Source organism: Fringilla coelebs, assembly GCF_963513975.1.
Source record: "Fringilla coelebs genome assembly, chromosome: 4".
Classification (NCBI taxonomy): domain Eukaryota; kingdom Metazoa; phylum Chordata; class Aves; order Passeriformes; family Fringillidae; genus Fringilla; species Fringilla coelebs.
In genome coordinates, this window is record NC_140032.1 from 15120339 (window position 1) to 15144685 (window position 24347).

The 24347-nt window shown below is 35.5% G+C and overlaps 1 protein-coding gene across 8 annotated transcripts in view; it reads left to right on the top strand.

The window, feature by feature from the left end:
• Window positions 1-24347, top strand: part of CPEB2 (cytoplasmic polyadenylation element binding protein 2) — a 51292-nt gene that overhangs the window by 17812 nt on the left and 9133 nt on the right. For 4 of the 8 annotated variants that reach the window (XM_084205075.1, XM_084205079.1, XM_084205072.1 and 1 more), the window contains 6 exons: window positions 4979-5029; window positions 11539-11562; window positions 15074-15244; window positions 16826-16915; window positions 22547-22665; window positions 22958-23072. In XM_084205075.1, the coding sequence (XP_084061201.1) occupies window positions 4979-5029; window positions 11539-11562; window positions 15074-15244; window positions 16826-16915; window positions 22547-22665; window positions 22958-23072 (570 nt within the window). Of the gene's footprint in view, window positions 1-4978; window positions 5030-5530; window positions 5648-11538; window positions 11563-15073; window positions 15245-16825; window positions 16916-22546; window positions 22666-22957; window positions 23073-24347 lie in introns of those variants that run through there. The other 4 variants (XM_084205073.1, XM_084205074.1, XM_084205077.1 and 1 more) reach the window with 4 other exon arrangements.

Below are 24347 nucleotides of genomic sequence, written 5' to 3' on the forward strand. Positions count from 1 at the left end.
ATTTTAATATCATTGTTCTTAAATACCCTTTTTATTCTTCTAATAGTTCTTAAAACAATTGGAAGAAGAATTAAGATACTGATAGTCTGACACATAGAGGTATTGCTAGTACAGTTCTTCAGACATACCGCTTGTGTACCTGGTTTTCTTTTTTCCACTTCTGCTCCCCCAAATATCACTGCATTTTGCTGTCAGAAAGCAGGAAAGACAGTGCATTTGGGCTGAAACAGATATGGAGAAAGCTTAGAAGCAGTTGTTACATTTTCTATGCAATATATATTAGTATTAAGGAGACTGATTTAATGGAATTAAAACAGCAGGAATTACCTGCTGTTTTAAAAACTCTCCAGTAAAGATTGTGGCACAAAGAGCTTTGTCTTTCTTTCAAATACATTTGTTTTATATTTTGTGTTATGAAGCTCTGAAGTTTAAATCTGCATAGTTTCTTCCTAGAGTAATTCAAATTGCGCCAAGAAAAGAGTTTCTGAGGCTAGAAAAAAATATAGAGGAAAAAAATTCTCTCCCTTGTCACGTAAAAGGCTTTGAAATCTTACATACACATTGTTTCTTCTTTCTTTCATATAAACTTTTTCTGATAAAAGACTATATTTAAGACTGATAAACTGATTTGTCTGAATACATGGACTATGAGAGACATCCCATTTGGCCTCGTTGTGACTTGCATAGTTCCAACGCAAGCCCTGGGAAAGGCAGTCTCTGGGCTTTGTGTAACTAGGTGTTGGCCAAACACGGGTTTGTGCTGTTGTCCTAACTACGCTGGTTCAAAAACTGTGCTTTCTGAAACTGTGTCATCCTCAGCCATTCTCTCTTACTGGGAAAAGCTTGACTTGGAAGCTTTTTCTCTTCTCAGGAGATCTCTTGAAAAAAAGGAAAATTGGTAAGGAGTTTTTGATTCTCAGTCCCTTCATACAACAAACTAAGACTTTTCTAAAAAAAGGGGGAGAGTAGACATGAAATATCAAACTTGTGAATCTGTGAGTCAGTAATGTTTTAATATATGGGGATTCCTCCAGCAGTTCAGTTAAACAGAAATAATAAGTATGCATTTCTAAAAGTAGATTTGAATTTGTCTTAAAATAAAAAGTGAGTATGCCAAAAAGAAGTTTACAAAAATTTGTATTTCCTTTGTCCCTATCAGTAACATGAGATTACAGAAATGTTGCTAAAACTAAGTTCGTTACCCTTTCCTCATGTTTGGATTAGCAAGACTCTTAATTGGATTCAGTGGATAGAATGGCCCACCAAAACTTACTTGAAGCTTTTCATTTTTTTTTCTGTCCTTGCAGAAGAGTTCATTGAGAAATATGTGTGGGGCAGGCAGTTCTGTTAATATTAATTACATTTAGGTAAGGAAGAGGAGGCTAGATTTAATAGAACTCTAGTTGTATAAGAAGTGTCAGGCATACCTGCTGCTTCTTGGAAATAGTTTCAATTTAGCCACAATACTTGAGAATTATTAATTAGCAGTAAGTAGCATGGTGAAGTTGCAAGTTCAGGCTTGCACAGAGAATTTCTGTAACATGATGATCTTTCTGATACAGAATGGTAATATTAGGCACTTTATTTGTTCCAGATAGTAGCAGGTTACAACTTTTGGATGTGTAGACAAGCTCTGTAGAGAGGTAATGAATTAATTACTTTACAATTTTCAGGAATGGGCTAAGTCTATTATTTAAATATTCGATATTTTCTAACTAATTGGTAGCTGACTTTAAATTATTCAATCATCTTTATTATTAAACCTACTTTTTTAAGCAGGCGGAGGCCGCTGGGACTGCTGGAAGACCGATGAATGGTTTTTACAGTTCTAGATTACTGACATTGAAGCAGCATGGGATTAGATAGGATTTGTGCCTTGTTCTTAAAATGGTATCTTTTTTTAATGCATTGAACAACATACAGTGAAAATAGCCAGCTAGAAAGATGTATGTGATAGAAGCAAAGTAAACTGTTACAAGATGGTGCTCCCATCTTCTGTATTCTACATACTGATATTTTAAGTGAGGTTTAACATAGTAAATGTCCATTTAACTAGAATAACCTGTGGTCTGAGCTCTGTAAAAAAACTGATCTCGAACCCAATTCCACGTGTGAAATATACTGAATTTATGTATGTCGTGAAATTCAGATGGACAGCCTAGAAAACGGTTCATCTTATTTCAGCAGATTAAGCTGAGGGATAAGAAACTAACTAACATCATAAATAAGTAGCAGTAATTGCATTTTGAAAAAGGAAGCAAACATTCTATGTTTAAAATGTTCTTAAAGTTGTATGTCCAAGTGGTAGACCAGGTAGCAAATACAGGGGTATAGTTCACAAGAATGCCGTAAAGTGTGATTTCATTGAAATAACCATGTAAATAAAAATTAGAAGTATCAATACAGAAGTGTATTGAATATTGTGTTAGTTGTTTTCCATTCTAACCTTGAAATAATTTATTATTTGAGTTATTCAATTCATCTCCTCAACAATGAGATGGGGTTTTGGGCTGCAGTGGTGGGCCCAGCTGCCTGTTGCAGTCCTTCCCTTCCACTCAGTGAGAAGTCCTTCATTATTTCAGCTTGGCATATGTGTTTCAGATGCAGCTTATTTGTGAACCTATAAAGGAAAGAAGCAAAAGAATTCAAGAACAGAATTGCATAAACCTAGAATTTACTATTTTTTAGAAGTTTTCCTCCCCAGGTGCTGACACTGGTGAGCTTCTCAGTACCTACTTAAATCTGACTTCTGTTTATGAAATCATTGCAGGAAGAAAACCCCTCTCCTTTTGTCTCTCTTGCTAAATAGGAAAAGAGGATAAATTCAGACAGGGAGAAAGACTGTCACCACAGAGTCAAGGAAGTTTGAGATAATGTCTCAAAATTTCATTTGTTATTCTCAATAAATGCAACATTCTGATTTGCAAGGAACGCCTCATACTGTTACAAATGTTTCTATAGCAGTGTATATAAACATGATATGACAGCGATCTTGTGAAATTCTTGCTGTTAGACAAATGAATGTTAGCCTTGATGGAGCAAAAACATAAGTAGTACAGCAAAGTAACTTGTACACCAGGCTGAGCTGTGGCAGCCCAGACTGCAATTTAAAGATGCCTTTTTGCTGATTCTTTGCCTGTTTTGCCAGCATGCATTGCTAGAAGGGTAGAATTTTTACAGTTCCAAGAAACACTAGATATAACTGTAGATGTTCAGTATAAAAGAAGAAATATATTAAAACTGGACACTTTGAAGACAAGAAACATAAAGACAGAGGCTTCTACAAAGGTTTTTGTGTTTAGTGTTTTCCCTAAGCCTACTCAAAGATTCTGTTCAAGTTAGAGAAGAGGGCAGAGTCCTTCTGGGTGGAATTCATCTGTTCTTCTCCGGGAGTCTGCCCTAGCCTCTCAGTGCTTCCAAATTCAACAGCAAATTGTTCTCACCTAATCTGCGGGTATTCTGATACTATCCATTCTTACAGTAATAAAATCTGGACAACACATAGTTCCTAGCTGTATAAAAATCTTTTTTTGCACAATGCTTGCAAATTATAAGGCTGAACAAAATTTCCTAAATTATCTTAATCTTGCTATTTTGAAGTTTTACATTTCAGAGTTTGCGATGTGTATCTTTTCAAATTTTTTTTGGCAGAAAATTACCATGTTGGTTCCTTAAAGGAGAAGAGGAAAACCTAAGCCCTATTACTTACAGATTTACAACAAAAATATTTTTTATTTAACCCCAAAGGTGTCCCTTGGGACTCAGAACTACTTAAAGAAATTTCTAGTCTTGCTGCTAAGATCATGGGTTTTCCAGTAGTAGAAGACCAAGCAGGGTGTATGATAAGAGCTGCAAGACAGCCTTAATATATAGCTTGCTGATTTGGTTTTCTTTCTTTTTTCCCCCTGGGGTTTCTTTTTTTTTGCAAGCTCTCTGCATATATATGACCCGTTAAAAATGTGTGAGTTCTACATGACCATTGCTTCCAGACTGGGTTCTTCTTTATGCCTCTACAAGGATTCCCATTTCCTTGAAAAAATTTAGTTGTTTAAGTCACAGTATTCCCATATATATATATATATATATAATATTCTTCAGATTATAAGCAGGCAAGTATATTTGAATAGCAAGATAGATGGCAATGCAGGTTTTTGCACATTCAACCACAGTTTTTCCAAACATAGCAGATATTGTAAATGTCTCTCTAGGTTAGTGTGCACTACTGGTATGTTTGCAGCTTCCTGTAAAAAGAAAAAGTCTCCTTTAATAAAAAGGAATTTGTAGTGAACAGACGCTTCATCTGTGCCTTTTAAGCCATTCATTTAAGTACTAAAGTATAACATGCTACTGGTGTAGTAAAATGCAGTTCTTGAAAAATTCTAATGTGGTGATATAAGGTTTACATGTAATTTTTTATTCCATCTAAAATGCTGAAAATTTTGAATCTGTAGATAAGCAACTGTTCTAATGTGGCTAGACTTACTGAAAAATATTACATACCAGGTTTATATGAAATACAAGAAGATGTAGTCATAAATGAGTTAATAAAATTTGTATGCCTTATTTCTTAATAACATGATTTTTCTTAAATTGCTTCAGTAGAGAAGCATTAAGCTATAGAAATGCCACTCTGTTAAGCAATGTGCATAGTGCAGTTATTCACAGTCACTGTGAAAGAGAAGACTAAAGCAGTCAGCACTATTTCTGGGTGTCATGAAACAAAAAGTGGCTTTATCCTATTGGAGCTGATCCCAAAGTACACTGCAGATCTTATGACCAGAGAATTAAGGTTAAGAAGTCTGTTCTTGTCAGCTTTAACTTGGGTCAAGGGTATTGTTGGTTAATGTGCTTGGAGTTAAATATTAGCTCTTTATTTCCCTTAGGCAAATTCTAAGCAGTGATTTTTCATTATTTTTCCTAGCATAATAGCTAAAACCTCTGCATTTGTTTTGTTCTTTGGTTTTTGTTTTCTTTTAAGGTCGATTGAGTTATCCACATCCGGGGACTGACAATCTTCTGATGTTAAATGGTAAGTTCTAATCTTATAACAGTTTCTAATTATCTCTAGCTTAGCTTAAATCTGACATGTTGGTATAAAACTATACTATTCTATTCTGTTACTGAATTACTTGCCTCTGGTCTTCAACAGTGATGGGACTGTTGCCATTTCTTGGAGTTGAATGGCGAGAGCTAATCTTGCAACAGACTTTCATTATATCTAGCTTATTGGAAATCTGAAATGCTCATAATGATGCACTATTCTGCTTTGTTCTCAAGCAGTCCAGGGGTATGTTTTCCAAAGAGCTGTAGTAAATCTATTATACTGAAACAGGAATTAGAAAAATAAGAAGGCCAGAAACACATGTTTTTCTGTATTGGGTAAATAAAGAGTGAACTAGACACTTTGTATTCCACTCCTGTGAAATAACATTTTATTTTTGCTGAGGTTTTTGAAAGTGTCTTTTGTCAAGCACGTGTCTATCCATGAAATATGCTGAAGTTAGAGTTCATGTTCATGTTCCTCTCCCAGTAGGTCAGACTTCATGAACATCTGCTACTCAGTAAAGGCATGAACTTTAGCCTTTGTTCAAGGCTAAAGAAGGAAGCACAGCTTGGTAATCCATCTAAGTCAATAATAAATCAGGGGTTTTGCGCATAAGTGTTTTCTGCATTGGGAAAAATTAGAGCTGTAGTGTCACAGCTTCTCTAGATTAGAAGACATAGAAGCTGTTGTACACAAAGTACACTTTTGTCATTCACTTGATTAGTCTAATTGTTAACAGTAAAGACCTCTTAATAAAAAAATATGGCCAGAACACATTTGTTGGTGTTTGAAATTATATGGAGGGGTTTTTTGTTGTTGTTGTTAGGTGGTTTTTTTAATTGCCTTACCCGTTCTGCACAGTCATTTGCACTTGTGCAAATGGATATAAAATGCAAACAAATACCTATTTTCATTGCATAACACTGAGCAAATGTTTAAAATTTTAAGGAAATTAAGATTTACCTTTATGCCCAGTAAAGGAAAATACTGCACAATGGCTATTTGAAGAAGTGCATCTTTTGGTATTGAATAGGTAACTTTAAGACAATGGAGTATCTTGAAAAGAAAAAATAGGTACTTAAATAAAATCAGTGTTTAGCCAACGCTGTATTGATTCCTCTACATTAGTATCAATGTGCTTGATGTCACAACATTTACGTTTTACTTTCTGTATTTAACTGCAGCTTTAAGACCTGTTCTGCAAACTGGTTTGTTCAGGTGGTGTATGTGCAATTGTCATTATCTGCCACTGTACAAGGAAGTGTTAGATGGGAAGGTAGGAAGAGAAACTGAAGTATTTCAGTGAGATGGCTGTAAGAAATTAATATTTAAATTTGTTATATTTACTTAGAATGGTGAATGTCTCTTTTTAGAGTTTTGCATGCTAAAAAAGCACTTGGGAACTATTGTTACTCCGTGGAATATCTGGGAAAGAAGGGATTTGTTGTTATCATGAGCACTGGAGCAACACCAGTGGTACCAGTCTATTCTAAAATCTTACCACAAAGGTAGAACACGCACTGAAAAATATCTTGCTTTTAATGGTTGTGTGGTTCCTCTTGTACTTTGAAAGGTAGCACTTAGTGTGACTGCTGTCCCCTTTAAAAGCTGCAATATTATTTTCAGCCTTCAGTAAATGAGATAAAAATAACAGTTTAAGTATCTGAAAGGTGCTGCAACACATAATTTTTTAAATTATGCCCTTTAGAATTTAGTTCAGAGCCTTGTTGTGTAGACACCTAGTCTCTTCCACATAGCTGGAGTCTGATGTAGCTGTCAGTGCAGGCCACTGCAGTCAGGAACACTCTTCAGAGCCCCTGCAGGTTGGCATGTCTTAACTGCAGCTTCTTGCAGCTCAAGAACAGAAGCACTGGAAACAGCTTTTGGGAAGCTCCAGCTACTCACTCTGCACAACCCTTCTTTCTTAGCAAGAATTGAGGGCCTTCCTTCAAATGTGCAGTAATGAGGATTATGGTTTGAACACCTGTTGATGAACTTGTAAACTTCAATTTCCTGCTCCACTTAAGTGTGTTCAAGCTAACATTTCCCTCTGTACCCTTGGGGGGAGATTTGGGAAAAGAAGAGTTGGTAATTCAAAGACTCCACATTTGTCCCTTAATTTCTTAGTAAGTACTGTAGTAGCTATGAGGAAGAGCAGGAATACTAGACCTTCATGAAAGCAAATCACAGATGTTTTTAAACACCCTCTGCCATTTATGCATGCACTAATACTTAACACTGACCCTCTCTGGATTTTAGTGAGATTCATTTCAGTGAACTGGTATCTCTGGATTCCAGAAAGGTTCTAACATGACCCAGGCTGAAATTGTGCAGCCCTTTTACAACTAATCACTTCTAAATAAAAGTTTTCATTGGGTAGTTTTGCATCTTCATAAATGATAGATTTTTTTCCAGTTCATTTAAAATGTACTTACTGAACTGTACCTAATATTAATATTTACAGTTTTTATTATTTAAATTAATGAAATGAACTAAAGGAAACCTGATTTATGTGTTTTAATAAATTATGTATAATTATGTATCTGTTTCAGCTTAAGCTGTAAAAAAAAGTAATGCATTTTTAATGACTGTTATCTCTCAAAAGTAAAAAAAAAAGATACTTTGGAATGGGTATACCTGACTGCAGCTTTCTCAGCTTAGAGAGAACATTTTGAAAGCAAGTAATAATTCAAGAGTCAAGTTTATTGGAATGTAGGGTGTTTTTTCCCCATTATGGGGTTTCCCCCACTTTCTCTTGTTTTAAAGCATTGAATTTTTTTCAATTGCTGTTGAAACGTAATTCCCCATTTGATTAGTTTAGCAGGGGCATATTAGGCTTCTTACAGATACTATAACTGGTTGTGCTTCTAAAGAAAGCACTTCAGTCAGAAACGACTAAATTTCCTATACAGGAATTGCTAAATGAACTTTTGTAGTCTTATAGGCGTGCCAAGCTTGAATGGTCATAATGATGTCTTTCAGCCTTAAAATCTATGAAGGTGTTATTTCTAAAGAAATTTAAATGGAATGTGGGCGCCCAAATCCAGTAGAATGAAATGGGAATTAGGCATCTACATCCTTTCGTCTAGACTCTTGGGAAATTATTGTTCTAGCTGTTTATAGATTTCTTTAAATTACAGTTATTAATGAAAAAGGCTTCATCATGTCTCTGTCACTATTTGATCATTATTTCGTAATGTTAGTGACAAATAGTATTTTATCTTTGTAGGAAGTTTGCCTGGTAGTTTTTCCTGATACAAAACGTAGTATTTTTATTTCAGCTTAGTCATTCAGCTGAGTTCTTGAAATATGTGTATATTTGATCTCTGGTTGTGTATTTGAAATTTGTGTCTGAATGAAATGAAACCGTACATTTGGTATCTTTGTGGTAACATTGCTCACATAATGTACAGATCTATTGTCTTGATGTTAGATAAGCATGCACAGCAAATGTATTTATTTATGTCTTAAATCTGTGACCTGATTTACATTGCAGAAAAGGGGATTTTAATTTTTCTGATGGGCGTAAGCTGTATTAGCATGCAACTTCAGGGATATAGAAAAAGAAGGTTTTCACTAAAAGGGAATGTCTTTGTTGTATATACAGCACTCTTAATTTTGGAAGATTCCAGTGTTACTGGATTTCATTTTATTGGGCATCATTATACTTCTTGTATGTGTTGCCTAATTGATATTTTTTATAATGTGAAAGTGTCTTTCATGCATTCTCACTCATTTGAAATCTTTCCAAGTTACTGGCTAATTAAAATATCCAACTTTATAAAATAAAAGACAAATTTCTGTATGACTTAGTATTTGGACAAGTTAAAGGAAACAATTTAATCTCTCCTTTTTTGTTGCTGTAAATCGGTTATTTGCCTTCAGTGTCTGGCCTTTTCCAAAAGAGCTGTCTTCCCTGCAATTATTTATGTATAAACATGTGCACTGATTATGTGTATGTTAAATACATCTGTATAGTCTTGATGTATAGGTAAACCTGTAATTAACTATATTTATACAGCTGCCATTCTCTGTAAGCATGCGTGCTCTGTAGGGTGGAAAACATTATATGCATATTATTTTAATAAATACAGAAAATCTGCATTTTTCTAGATGCAAAGTAGCACTAAATCCCTGCCCACACTAGTTTGCACTCTAAATGAGCAAGACATTAATTTTAGGGAGGAAGGTTTGCCCTACAAGCAAAGTAAATGATGTGACAACATCAGGTACAGTTTTTCTCCTGTTTTCCCTGATTTCATTGTTTTGCTGAGGCAAGAAATACACAGATAACTTTGGTACATTGTTGCAATTTCCATATATATAAAATACTGCACCATCTACTGTTTTAACTGCATTGGGGTTTTTTTTAACATTTTAGTAACTCTTTTTTGTTGTTCCTTAAAATTACTGTTTCGTTTTTTTGAATGCACAAAGAAGAAAACTTCAGTTGTTCTGTAACAAAATATTTTTCTGCATATCAACTCGTCTTAACTATGAAAATGTGAGAAAATAGCTGAGCTGGTGTGGTGGGCTGAAGGGGCTGGAAGAGAAGAAAAGCAGTATCCTGACACTTGTCCCGAAAGATGAATATTAGTAAGCATCACAGTATTATCCTTTGAGAGAGAACACAGCACTGCAGACATTGCTGTAGATGGGCTGCCCTTGAATTTTCCCTGCTTACTCTAGTTTTATTTGTGGATGGAATTTAAAAAAAAAAAAAAAAAAAAGGCATGTGGGGGCTAGGCGAGGGCTTAGTGACGCTACTGCTAATGCTATGTGGGAGTCGCTTTGGCCAGGAGTCAGAGATTTGTACATGCTGCAGCAGTGACAGAACTGCGTGTCTTCTGAGGGCCTGGCTTCAGGGAGAAAACATGTCTGAAGCTCAGCATCAGTCTGTCTCCCCAGCACCTAGTGAGAGAGCTGATCACACAGAAGAATACACGGTTTTATAGATGCTGTTTTGTTGTTGGAAATCTGAATTAAAGTGTTTCCACTTCTTTAGATACCTGGGTCTCTTTCCAGAAAGTGGTTTTTTTTCTATTTTGGCTTTCCAGTAGAAATGTTAAGGATCTGAAAACCTTTAAGCAAAAACTATTCTCTTCAATAATAATTCTTTCAGGTGAGAGAGAATAAATCTGAAAGCAAGTTCAGTGCAAATTGGATGGAAAGATGACTGTTGTGTAAAAATAATTTTTCTAAGGGAGAAAAAACAAGAAATATATATATTTTTTTAGAGTTCCATAGGGAATCCAGTGAATTTCTAGTCAGAAGGATCAAGATAACAAAGGAAAAAAATACTGTATCTAATAAAATTTTTGAAAACCCCTAATCAAATAGGAGGTACCAGGAAATAAGTATTTCATAATATGAGAATGAAACAATGGATGACATTTATGAATCAGTGATTTTGAATCTATATGTATTTCAGTGCCCAGAACAACAGTTGCTTTTAGGAGGCTTGTATGTACAGAGGCCTCGTAAAATCAAAACAATAATGCCAAGACACAGCAGTCTGTTCCTAAATGTTGCTATGATCTTATGGTTAATAGTAACATCTATTTGGATACTTAATGCCACTGTGTAATGATTAAAGTAATTTTTCTCAGATACTGAGTCTGTTAAACAGGAATAGAAAATACTTTGTGGAAATGTAACTAAGAAATTGCACAAAGCTTAATAGTTTCTGTATTAGTAATCTGTCTATTTTTAGTTTTTTAGCCTTCAGGCAGAGAAGCAATCAGTATGGTCTTCTGAACTGTAGCTGCAAGCATGATCTCTTTAAGAATCTTGCAAAACTCAAAAGTTAGGAAAATCTTGGATTTACTTGCAGTCTCTGTGAAATTGTTGCTTTGCCTTTGTGCAGTGTTTTTGATACAATGCTATTTCTTGTGACTTGTGCCCTGATTTCATTTGCTAGTACAAGGCATCCTTTGTTTCAAACAAAACCTTGCAGTTAATTTTCTGCTAGGTCTTTTCATGAAAAAGGAAGGTCACGGCTTACAGCATTTGCATTGTCACTGCAAAGGACTGTACAAACTGTTCCATGTGGACCAGGATGTGTCTGTGATTAATTTAACACTTGCTACATGCTTTTTACAGTAGTATTTTTCTTTTTACAGTTTCAATACCATATGTGTGTTATTTAGGCACTTGTGTAAGATACAAATCACATTTTGAGGGTGAATTGCAAAGTTCCCATAATTAATTTGTCCATAATTAACATGAAGCAAAGATCAAGTTTAAAGACGTCGAAATATTTGAAAGAATTTTACTTACAGCTGGTGTTAACATCAATTTAGTAGTAAAGTAGTATGATATTTATGTGAGATTTTAATGCATTCTCATCTACAATTATCAGTACCAAGTGATACTGATAAAGCAGAGTTTTACTTACTGCTTACCCACGTGGTTCTTTGTATCTTAAATATTTTAGTCTGTGGGCATGATACAGTTATTTGACATTTTACAATTTGTCCTTTGTTTGCATGCAGCGAGGAGTTATGGGCGAAGACGAGGTAATTCACTTCTGTTTGTTACAGTTCAATTAATTCTGATCTGTTACTGATCGTTATGATTAATTAATCCAGATTATTTATTGCAATTGCTTATCTGCATGTTATCTTAGTTTGGGGAGGTTGGAGGGTGTGAGGGAAGGAGGAGTACAGTTTGGATTGTTTTGATCATTGTTCTTTTAGAGTCTGAATTGAAAAATTCCTTTAATCAGTTAAAAACTGCAGTTCTAATCATGATTTAGTTCATTCTAATGGCTACTGCTTGCAGTCATTACCCCCTTCAAAAGTATACAATTTGCTAGTTGTCCTTCTAACTCCTTTTGCTTCTGTAGAAGCGGTAGTGTACAGAATAAAAGCAAAAAGCCTTTCTAAACTTAACAGGAAATTTAGTAGACTGCTCTTAGAAGTAGTAAACAGATCTTCATAGTATAAGCCAATAGATGCTCACTAACCTTGAAAAGCTCTACCGGTTTAACTGTGCTAGGATGTGATGTGAAATTATTATAAAGACCATGTAAAACATGCAAGAACAAACTACCAAGATCTTTGGTAGCTTCTAGTATTCACCACATACACATCAGTTCACGTGTCTGTCTTGGTCTCTGCATTGGTTCATAACCTAGTGCTTGATAGCCATAATCAGGAGAGAGATGATGTTGTAGATCATGGCCAGTGGATGTAACAGTTAGTACAATCATTCTGACAATTCTGCCAGATTCTGCTTAATTTTTTACTGTCATAAAACAAAAAGAAACAAGTGTTTAGAAGGGCTAATCCTTTTTATTCACACTCATCAGGAGAATTGTGAAAGCCTGTTGAAATGGAAAAGCAAATTACCTTTTTGCTTTCTTTATCTGAGAGACATTTAGAAGTGAAGAGGATGGAGAAGAAAGTAATAGGAGTCATAAAGACCATGTTACTCTGAAAGTGTTTATCTATTTTCCTTCTTGTCACCTTAGCTCTCAGAGGAGCTTCAGTGCTTTTGGCAAACCTTTACCCGCATTAAAGTTAAACTGAGCTCTCTGGTGTCACTTCAGAACATGTTCTGCTGGTTTTATTTGTAAAGAACAATTCTCACATTGTTCTTAGATTTTAACATGGGTCTGTGGGTACAAATAAATTATTCTGAAGGTTATTCTAAGACTGTTTTCCCCTTTATATACTTGTCTGTATTGTAAGTTTTATTGTCTAAGAAGCACTTCTTATAAACCAAGCTAAATTACAGTAATTTTAGATTTAAGATATTGAGACTAACTCTCCTCCATTAGTGGAATGTCTTAAAATTTCCACTTTCAGTTACCTGCAGGTTCCTGCAATATGAGTCTTATTTATTCCATTATGCACTTCTTCCTGTCACTGTCATTATGGTAACTGCTCCATCTTCTCCATCATTCACTTCAGTAATTCAGAAATTCATTGCATCCAGCTTTTTTGGTTATGCAACCAAATCTTACCACTTGTTAAGATATACATCTTAAAGATTTGATCATTCTTACTTGTCTTCATAACTGAAATTAAAATCTATACTATGCAGCTGCTACAGTCACAAATTGAATCTTGCTCCTCTTGTGCCTAAGTAGTTGATATACAAGAGGAATCTTCTTGCCTGCTTCATCCAGCTATGTTAGCTATGTGTCTTCATTGCTCGCTCACTTTTCTGTCCCACTGAGGACCAGCTACATGCTTCCACTTTCTCAGGCAGCTCTGCTGATCCGTTGCAGTCCTGTTTAATGTGTCCTTACGAGACCAAGCATCTCTTGCTCCCCACTAGTCATTCTCAAACATGCCTACCACCAATCCTAATGGAAAGGAGGAGCCTACTATAGCTTTCTACATTTGCTGTACTCCTCTTCATTGGATGTCTGCTGAAGACGCAGATATGCCACCATAAAAATTATGTAGTTAACATTCTTTGTTACCTGATACAGTGCTGCAGTCCTGCTTTTAATTTTGTGCTCCTCGTGATACTTTATGATATTTGGTTGTTTTATATCGTCCTGTGCTTTCATTCAGTTTTTTTTTTGTTGAGATACCACATCAGTGTCAATAGGCATTACCATAGCATAAGTAGTTGGTCATAATATTTGCTGTCTGTTTTCCACCCTTGTCTTTTAACTACCTGATTCTGAGGTGGTCTTCTGGAAATTAAGGGCTTTCATACTGCTCTCACCCCCAGCTGGTCAGTACTGGATCTGCTGCTCTTTCTACCAGGCTTTACTGCTAATATTCTCCTGAGCTGGAGAATTAAAGACTGCAGTATTGCTCATAGCCTGTGGACTCAGCTGTCAGGGGCCTACTGGTCCTGACTGTGGGTTTTCAGTGGGTGAATCTGGAAAAAGTTGTCTATTTAAAATTAAAAACTAGCTTGCTTCCCAAAAGCGTACTAGGTTGTTTTTTGATTTGGCTTTCTTGCTTCTTTTGGGAAAGCAGTTGAATTAATTAAATGATTATTTTTTAAATGAGTGGCAAACAGGGAGAATGGCATTTCAGAAGAAATGGTGATGTGGATCATTTGTTTTGCTTCACAAACTCTTTCTTTTGGGGCTTTTTGCAATTAAAAGACTGACTTCTGAATTTGAAGCTATCATTAATCTTAATGTTGCTGACTAAAGCAATAAAACATTGAATATGCCAAGATAAATATCCTGGCCTTCTGAATATTTTTTTTGTTCGGAGTTGTACAAAATTTGTAAATATGAAATGGGGAAGAAATATGTGGGACAGAATTAGCATATTTTCACTTCCCTCTGCGCTCCAAGTGTCTGTTGGGGTCAGATTGCATTTGCAAAGCCATCCTGTGAACTCCTCAGATTTTACTTGCTTTTCAGGCTAACAGTAAACTCACTGGAGTTTACTACATGTTAGGAACCACCACAAGGCTTCCCTCCAAAAAATGTAGTAAATTGAGAGTGAGAAGAATAAATCAGCATTGTGACTCATTTTTCAAGTGTTACATTTTACACATTTACTAAAATTCTCTTTTGCTTTCTTAGAAATTGAGTATATTCTTATTTAGCAGCATCCGATACCTTTAGAAATACATGTTTGAAACTTGTGATAGTGTTTTGTTTCCCTGTTCAATTAAAATTTAAGGGGTTTAGACACACTGTACTTATTCAGGTAGAGGAAGTTATCAGTTTAACTTGAAGCTAAACCAAAGGGAGACTAACAAAATTCACTTAAGCAATCTGTAATATTTTCTTTTCATAAATAAGACCCTTTAATTAAAACAAAATTACCACTTACCTACTGGATGCAGCAGAGCAACTACCATATAATGTAATATGAAGTATACACTTAAAGTGATTTCAGCTTGCAATCTTGAAATTCCATTTTGAAGTTTTAACACATTTTTTCACTCTCCTAATTTTTCTTTAAACTAATGTCAACTTTTCTAATATATTGGTGTTTTCATTTTGACTCTCCAGACTGCTATTCCCCATTCCCTAAAATTGCAAAACCATATACTGCCACAGAATTATTTTAATGTACATTATTATCTTTTCTTTTTAAGGCCGTTCTTCCCTCTTCCCAATAGATGATGGCTTGCTGGATGATGGTCACAGTGATCAAGTTGGAGTCTTGAATTCCCCTACCTGCTATTCAGCTCATCAGAACGGAGAACGAATTGAGCGTTTTTCTCGGAAAGTGTTCGTTGGAGGTCTTCCACCAGATATTGATGAAGGTGAGCTGCCTGAAAACCGAGCAGACTATGTTTGGAGGGAGTAACAAAAACAGGTCATGAAAAAACCTGACTTTATTAGTAAAAATAAGCCACTCAGCAAAATAATGCTGTGCAAAAAGCTGTAGCTACATGTTCTTTATGTATGTTGATGGGTGTGTTGAGCTTAGTATCATCTTTTTTGCTTTTGGGATGGTGCAGTTGTTTCTGATTCTGCACTTGCAGATTAGAGTTGCATGTAATGCCTGGAGTACATGCTCCTGCTTATCCTGCATATTCCTTTCAAACACATCTTAGCCCTCCTCTGAGTCTGTTTTATTCTGTAGTCATAGGAAATTTCCATTCATAAATGAATTTCATATTCTATTTCACTCTTACCTGAAGATCTCAGCAGTGATATAGAAAGGTTAACGTTAGTCCTGTTGAGAAATAGAGAAACTTAAGCAGAGCAAGGTCAAGTGGCAGAGCACTCTTGATGTGTTGAACAGAGACTCTGCTACAGAAACTCGGATTGTTAGCCATCTGAAAATGCTTTGTACACCAGTGGTGATTTGAAGTAATTGTGCTGTTTAATAGGAGGTTTCTCCTGTGCAGATAAATGTAAATTACATGTTAACTTTATAATGTAAATGGAAGTGCTGTTAGGAGGTTCATGGTAATCCTAGAATAACATGCAAACCAAATAAGCTGACTGTGTTTAATTAACTTTCAGACATGGAAAGACCAGATTTTGGTTCCATTTTCATTGAAATGCTCTCCTATTATCTACTAAGGGATTTATTTTGATACGCTTCAGCACAGTTGCCTGTAACACTAATGCTAAACAAAACCATATGGAAATACATTTTATTTCTCTCCTCCCTGTTTATATGATGATGGCAGGATATTACTGAAAGAAATTGATGACACTTGTGTTTGAGTTCCTGCTTTTATATAGTTTGGAGTATTTTTAACCCATGGCCAAGGCTTTTCCAGTCACTGACATGTAGGTGTGGCTGGGATAGAAAGTTGTGCAAGGGGCATAGTAGATCTTGCAGCAAAACTATTCATGGTTGTTGGAAGCATCTTTAAATAGACAATTATAAATTTCTATCTCTGATACATGCATAGTGTTTGCTATAGGGTAGATATCTTGTATATATTTCCTATATATAGGAAACTGCTAGCATGTTAATTGTGGTGTTACTTCGTATATAAATACCTACTTACAAAGCTCTGAACTGTACATCACTAAACAGTAAATTTATTTGATTTCATTCAAACCAGATTCTGATTTGAAATTAAGGAAGTACTGCGCAAGTTTCCACAAATGGCTTTAGTTGCCCATATGCTTCTGAATCACTGCTGGTTTTAAGCAATGAAAAAAAAATGTAAGATTAAAATCACAAGAAATATGTTGTATAAATATTAACACTCTGGAAGATGCATCTATTTAAGTCTTTTGTTTATGAAACTTGTAAAGTTTGTTTTGTTTTTCTTCCCATGAAATGTCAACCTTTGCTAGAAGCAGAGGTCTTTGCTTGATAGTATTTTTTTATTGAGTTATGTCATTTCTTTAATTGCAACTATTTTACATGGTTTTAGATGAAATTACTGCCAGCTTCAGACGATTTGGGCCCTTGGTAGTAGACTGGCCTCACAAAGCAGAGAGCAAGTCCTATTTTCCACCAAAAGGTAAGAGAGTTAGAAGGTTTTGACCTGTTTCTGAGTGCAAATCTTGCTCTGGGAAACTCTCTCATCTTTTTCCAAAGAGTATAATGTAGAATCCCTGTGAACACTTAAATCTGTTGGTTCAGTGAAGGTCCAGGTATGGTTCCTTTACATACTGAGTCTAAAACCTGTTATTTTGTTATTGAGCCTGATCAACACTGTAGTTGTATGCATCATTGATCATCACTTCTGTATTTGTATTTCTGTCTAGTTTCCAAAACTGAAATTTGATCAAATTTTTTAAGACAAAATCTTAGATAAATATTTTCCTAGGAAGTTAAAGGCACGATGCAGAAGGATGCATTTGCTTATCTGGTCAAGATAACAAAATATGTATCTTTCACTTTTAAGATATGAATTTCCTGTTGAAGCTCCAAGCTTTTTGTTAAATGGTTAAATATTGATTTTTTTAAAAAAACCTATTTCTGGTGTTGCTGTTAGATTAGATTTTTTACTTTTACTTACAAAGTGTTGGAAAAACCATTCTGTAGATCAAGTATATCTCTGTACATGTACAATCTTGTATTGTTACATGTAAAATAAATGCAGAAGTGTGATCCAGACATGAAAGCAATGCAGAAATTGCTGATTTTATAGAGAATGCAACAATTCATTCCTTCTGTAGAAGTGACAAATGTAGGTATAGTTCTTTTGTAAACTGATTCTTTATTTATCTGTGCATCTATGCTGGAGAAAAGACAGGATTATTATCCCCAATGGGCCCTCTAAAGAGTGGGAATTGGAATGGAAAGCATTTGAATAGCATTTATGAATGCTACATAGAAATTCTAAGGCAAACAAAGAGACTTTGGCTTTTTTGATTGTCAACCCAGCCCACAAAGCTACTGTCAAGTTAAATTTGGTTATCTTAGACTGCATGTCTCTTCATAAATTACCAAGAGAAATTCCCAAGGAACTCTTTGAAGAAGATGCATCTCACCGAGTCTGTGATGAATATATAGAAGACAGAAGATGTAATATATTCCTACCTGAAAGGAATGGATTCTGGCATTTGTTTCCAAGGAGATAGTCCTATCTCAGCATCTGAACATCTTAAGGATGTATTTTCAGACTTCCTTATTTGATAAAGCTTTTTCATATAGTTGGGTTGTTTATAATTGCAGTAAGAAAAAAACCCAAACTGTGTTGTAAGTAGAACTTCTTAAAGGCAGAGAATACCAGTAGAAGAACTTCAGTGTATTGATCTAATTAATTCAGGAAACATTTGCAACCTAAGTGCTAAGTTGATTTCCCATGGTTAACTGATCCTTACTTGAAACATAAAAGCATTTAATGTTCTATCTTGACACTTCAGCCTCATTTTTAGTTTGCTGCATTATGCAGTATTTTTTGTGTGTAGCCTTACACATTTAAAATACAGTGTCAATTTCTCTTTATAAATACTCTGGAAACATACAACTGCTGAGTGTTACTGTGTACATATCTCTTTTGTTCAAAGCAGTACATGCGACCCATAATTATTTTGCGGAAGAATTTCATTAAAAATCATATTTCATTGGTATTACTTGTGTGAACAGACAAGAACCATGTATACATACATTAATAAGATGTAAGAATAAGAAATGGCTAAGGATAGGCAAAAAAGCACTTTGAGATAAATCAGTAATTACCAGATGAGAAACACATACTATATTAGTTCAGGGAATTAATGTTTTTTATTATTTTCAGTCTCCATTTTCTAAATTGTCACTCTGCATGAAATTAATTCAGTGTCTATATTTTTCTTGTTCAGTTTCATTAGAGATTTGCTATAGTATTGCTTTCCAAAGACATCTCAGAATTAGGCCATTCTGGACTAATTCATGTAAGTCTTCTCGGTGGTGAAGAGATGAAGCCTGTTTTGTTTTGGGTTGGTTTTTTTTTCTTTTTTTTTTTTTGTTACTATTTAGTTTTCCAGACTGTGCTTCCTTCCAAGCTCTCTGCTTACAGAAGGTCCTGAGGGAAGGCCAAGTTCATAATAAGTTTCCTTGCTGAAAGAAATTCAGAAAGTGTCTTGATCCATCAAGGCTGGCTGCCTCCTGAGAAACACCAACTGCTTGTTCTTAACTAATTACATTTTGTGTTGGTTCACCACAAAATTTAATCAAAACATAACAGGAATTTTTACAACTTTACACTGATCTTACAAGGAAGCTCTGTTCTGAAAAAAACTCTCAATTGAGCTCAAAGTACAAAGTCTGTAACAGTGATCTGCCAACTGTGATGCAGAATTCCTTCCTTTCTGACTTGCCACTGTTTATCATAACTCACGTTATTACGTAGTTGGCAAATACACTTATTTGTGAAACAATACACATGTCCAAAGTAACTTGCTGGGTTGAGGACTCCTCCTGCTGATAATGAAAAGAAATGGTGCCATAAAGATATGGAAATTCAAAAAATGCCTTCCAAAATACATCCAGTTGTTTGTGACCTCTGAACTATTTATAGGCTGTCTCAGAGGATAATCTGATTTAAACTGGACAATGTCCCCAGCCTTATTCTAACTGGTTGTTGCTTCTGCCTTGTATGACAACAGCTGTGCAGTAACTTCTTTCTTCAAGGTTCCAAGTTGCTAACTCAGAGCTGACTAGCTGAAAAACTCAAGTTGGAAATGTTCTGCTTCTAGTTTCAGAAGCAAAATCCCAGGTCCATACAAGTTCTGTTGAACTTGTTACCTGCTACTTTGATCACACTGGATAGGATCAAACTCAGGATTCAGGCAAGTAACTGTAGGTATCTTCATGTGTGATTAGTGTCTAAGCTTCCTTTAATCAATGTGAATCTGGCCAGTACAGCCAGTGAAGTACAGAGGGCAATTCAAGTCACTGTAACATAAGTAATTGAGCTTGATTCATTTACCTAGACTGAGAATATCTAAAAGACTAGATACATGGGTCTCACAAATATAGTGCAGCACCACGTTTTTTTCATCTTACATGTGTTTTGGAGTTTATTCTCCATCAAAGATGACTAAAGGAAAAACTGAAAGATGGATTTTGTAGATCCATTGTCTGCGTTAACCTGCCACTTGGACTGATTCTTTCTGATTTAAGGGGCAGCAGTCTCTAGGCAAGCACTGTTCTGAGGCCATTTAGTGACCTCAGACTGTGGAGAGTCTGTCAGGACAGTGGAGGAACCAGCCCCAACTCAAAATACCACTGCAGTCATGGGCCTGGCACTAGATGGGCAGTGCCATGCTAGCTTGCACTGATTTTCTTGACCCCTCCTCTAAGCCATTAGTGACAGGAATTAGCTGGAGGTTGATAAAACTTAAAGCTGCTCTCTGGTTTCTACACAGAATATGGATAACAAGAAGCATGTTTTCTCCCTCTGGTAAACTTTCATATTACTTTGAAATAAATAATTTTCTTCCTTGCTAAGAAAATCATGTTAGTATAAATCTAGTCCAGAATGCTTTGCTTTTGATTCATTCTTTAAATAATGAATACCAAAAAAAAAAGTTTTAATGAATACCATGAAAAGTTTTGATTTGGTAGGACTCTTCAGTCATCTTGGCTTTTCAAACTTGGCTGATGTGTTTTTTGTTCCAGTGCTCACCAGTCCATCTCTTTAGTGAGCTTTGTAAATCATGGAAGGTCTGGAGCTGTGTACTGCTCCTTCAGAGGGGAGTAGTACAGCTGAGCTCATGACACAATGCTTTCTGAAGCTTTGAATTAGTGATATAAACCAACACATGAGTACATGTTTTTTAGATGAGGTTGAGAAGGCAGTATAAATGTATGTTTTTTCTATTGCTTTCCTTTCCATGTCAGGAGTGGTACTATGAAGTGACCCTGAGGTTTGCTCAGTTATATAGAGCATAGTGCTAATAAAAATCCGGGTTCTGGATTTAGTCCCTATATGGGCTATTCACTTAAGAGATGGATTCAAGAGATCTTTGTGTCCCATCCAACTCAGAATATTCTGTGAAATCTGTAATAATCTTTATCACTCCTTGAGTTCCTGTACTTGAATTTTCTATCTTTTTGCAAGTTGCTGCAGTTAAGCATATTAATAGCTGCAGACATAGAGGTGGTAGATTATATGGAGGCACTTAGCAACCTTGTACATCTGGAACCATATGGCAGTACCTTTGAACTGCATTAGGAGAAGAACTGATGAAAAATCAGTATCTGGAGAATCTTTGTATCTCTGATTCCTTAGACAGTATCATGTGCAATTAACCCTCCCTTTGATTAATCAAGTTTTTGCACTCCCATCATTCTTGTACTGGGCTCTCCACTCAAGCTGGAATGTGTGTGTGCTTCTGACCAAGTAAGGACAGTTACATGGAGCTTATCTCACCCATGCCAGTTGGCATATGCCCCCATTCACTGAGTTTTGCATGGGTAATATGTGGATTTTAAATTCTGTGAAAAATACTGTACTATATCCCCATTAAAACAGATTTTGAATCTAAATTATTGCTGATTGAATTTAAGTTAAACAGGTCATCATTAAAAATTTACAGTTCAGCAGTGAAGAATAGGCTTTACAAGAAAATGCTTCAGCCCAAGTCCAAAGATTCCCTATGACATACTTTTTATGAAACTAAATAGGATAAAAATAAAAATATAGAATACATAAAATCCTGTCATATGTCCCCTTTATGTAGCTGTGATGGGACTGTGGTATCAGGGGTAAGAAATAAGGTACAACTCATTGGAAGGACCAGTATAAACCCTACAGCTTTTTCTTAAAATCCCGTTCTTGTTCCCACATGTCTAAAATCAGTTGTGCGTTTGTTTCTTAAATCTTACATTGCACTGATTGTTTAATGGTCTTCAAGATACAACCTACCACCTTTACCTTGATAACCTGCAGTGTCTGTTTGCAGTAAGAAGTGGCTGGTGGTTAATTAGCTTCTCTCAGAAATGCAGCAAGATTTCCAAAAGGCTTGGTAAAGCATCCATGTTCCAAAGCCCACTCTAGAGCAGCTGCTTCAGCATTTACTTCTCCATCAAAGTCATTAAACATAACTTAGTGTGAAAATTCTAAACTTGGTAGTAATCTCAGAAAGAAATGTGAGTTATGGTAGCTTTAAAGTTTGTTTTAGTATACAACCCTAATTATGCTATTGGCGTATTTGTAAAGTAACAAATTCAGTGTATCTCATACTGTAACTGTGAAAGTAATGTGTCAGGTTCTTTGCTTTTCTCTTTGGTTTTATGTAGAATTAAATAAGCATTTTAATTCTTCTTTTTGGTAGTGTTTGAAAGGTTTGCTGGGTCACTTACGTAATAAAATACTTTGATCTAATCTCCAGAATAGAGATTAGTTCTTTGTGCCAAGTCGGATTTTCATTGTATAATGTCCAGGGCAGCCAATGAATGATGTTTAGCCTAGACTTACAGTGCATGATAGAGCAGACATGTTTGCTTTTATTTGGTTATTAGTCTCATCTGACAATTACTTTACAGATGGAAGTTCTGGTAATTATGGCAATATAGTACATAGTTAAAGAAGATGACTAATATGAAAGAATTAGTTTGACTTTCTTTTGTACTTTTGTATGGAAAAATGAGTGGTAAAGATGATTCTGTAAAATAAAGATAAGAGAAAATCAATCAATTGGTTTGGGTTTTTTTCCAGGTTACGCATTCCTCCTGTTCCAAGAAGAGAGTTCTGTACAGGCCCTGATTGATGCCTGCATTGAAGAAGATGGAAAGCTCTATCTGTGTGTTTCCAGCCCCACTATCAAGGACAAGCCAGTAAGTACACAGTCAGTGGCCTGCAGGCTGGGGCTGCCATCTGTCTAAAGCAGCATTGGAAATTGTGAAGATGAAAAAAATTAGAAGTAAGCCACTGTTGGCAGAGCTCAACATCTGGAACACTTGGATTGTTTTAAACTCATAGTATTTTGAATTAATAGCATTAAAACAAAGCAACTAGACATGCTAAAGTAATGAGGTTATGACTAACAATTTGTATAGGCTGATAAACATATTTCCACATTGCAGTGAAACCTAAAGTAGGATACTATTTTCTTTCCCAATTTAATAGGTTCAGATCCGTCCCTGGAATCTCAGTGATAGTGACTTTGTGATGGATGGTTCGCAACCACTTGATCCTCGGAAAACAATTTTTGTCGGAGGAGTCCCTCGACCATTAAGAGCTGGTGGGTAGAATCTGTGGCAATTTTTTAAAGTGAGAAATTATTAGAAATAATTTGTACTATGCATAATTTTTTGTAGCTATATATAGATATAGATGAATATTAATTGAATAGTCTTGGTAGTTTTGACTGCTGTACAATAGTCATGGATTCTTAAATTTCTCTACTGTCTATGTTTGGCCATAAATCACAATTAATTATTGAGATTTGCTGGAAAGTGTTACCTCTTTATAGCTGTAGCGTAAGCTATGGCACAAGAGGCATAAAACAAAGAGTTTGGTTTTAAAATAATGCTATGGAAACATCTCTCATCTCTGCCCTGCTCCATGACTATGGAGTGGTATTTGTACCTGCTTGTCATTGTGCATTAGCTGCTCTTCTGCTGCTGTCAGGTTACACACACAACACCAGTGATAGAGTACTTGAACAAGTAGGCGTAGAGGAAAAAGGAAGAAATTCAGAGAGCTAGCACTATCTTTTATGGCATAACATTATATGAGATTGCAGGACTCTTTCTAGATTCTTGCCAGAGGTGTGAAGAAAAAAAATAAATGTTTCTGTAGCTGTGGAATGGTTGATGTACAGCCTGGATAGTCTGCTTTTTCAGATTGTCTGCAGTAGCCTTTCACAATGTTTTACGTGGCCTTCTAGTAGGTAGGTTGCAGTGAATGTTGGAAGTAGAAGCAAACCATACAGTGGTTCAAATCCCCTTTATTACTAGAATGGCTTCTAGATTTCATTAGTCTTTCATAGCTAGTAATGAATTTTATTCTTAGAGAAAGATGAACTTTTAGATGAAAGATGTAAGAAAACCAGAAAGTAATAGTGCAAATTTGGAATACAAAGGATCTTAACTTTTTCTATTTTGCAATGCTCAAGCTTTTTTGGTATTTTACTTTTAAGACTCTACTTTTGACTGTACTGCAAGCTCTGTAAATGAGTGTAAACACCGTATGTTCCAAGTACAGATTAATTTTTCTTTAAATTCAGTCCAATGTTCCATATTACTGTGCTGAATGTCTGTGATAAATTTAATGGATGCATTCTTATGCTAAGCTCGCAAATGCTCTGTGTATGTGAAAATGAAACTTTTATGGCATTGTGAAATGAGAATAATGACTTCACAAAACCAGTAAAACTTAAGGAAACTCTTCAAACAGCTATTGAACATCAAGGACTGCTGGCACCTCTATATCCTAATACAGAGGATTCTAATTCTGAAAAAACAGTGTTTTCCACCCCAGTGAATTTCAGCTGAATTCAGTATAATCTGGCAGT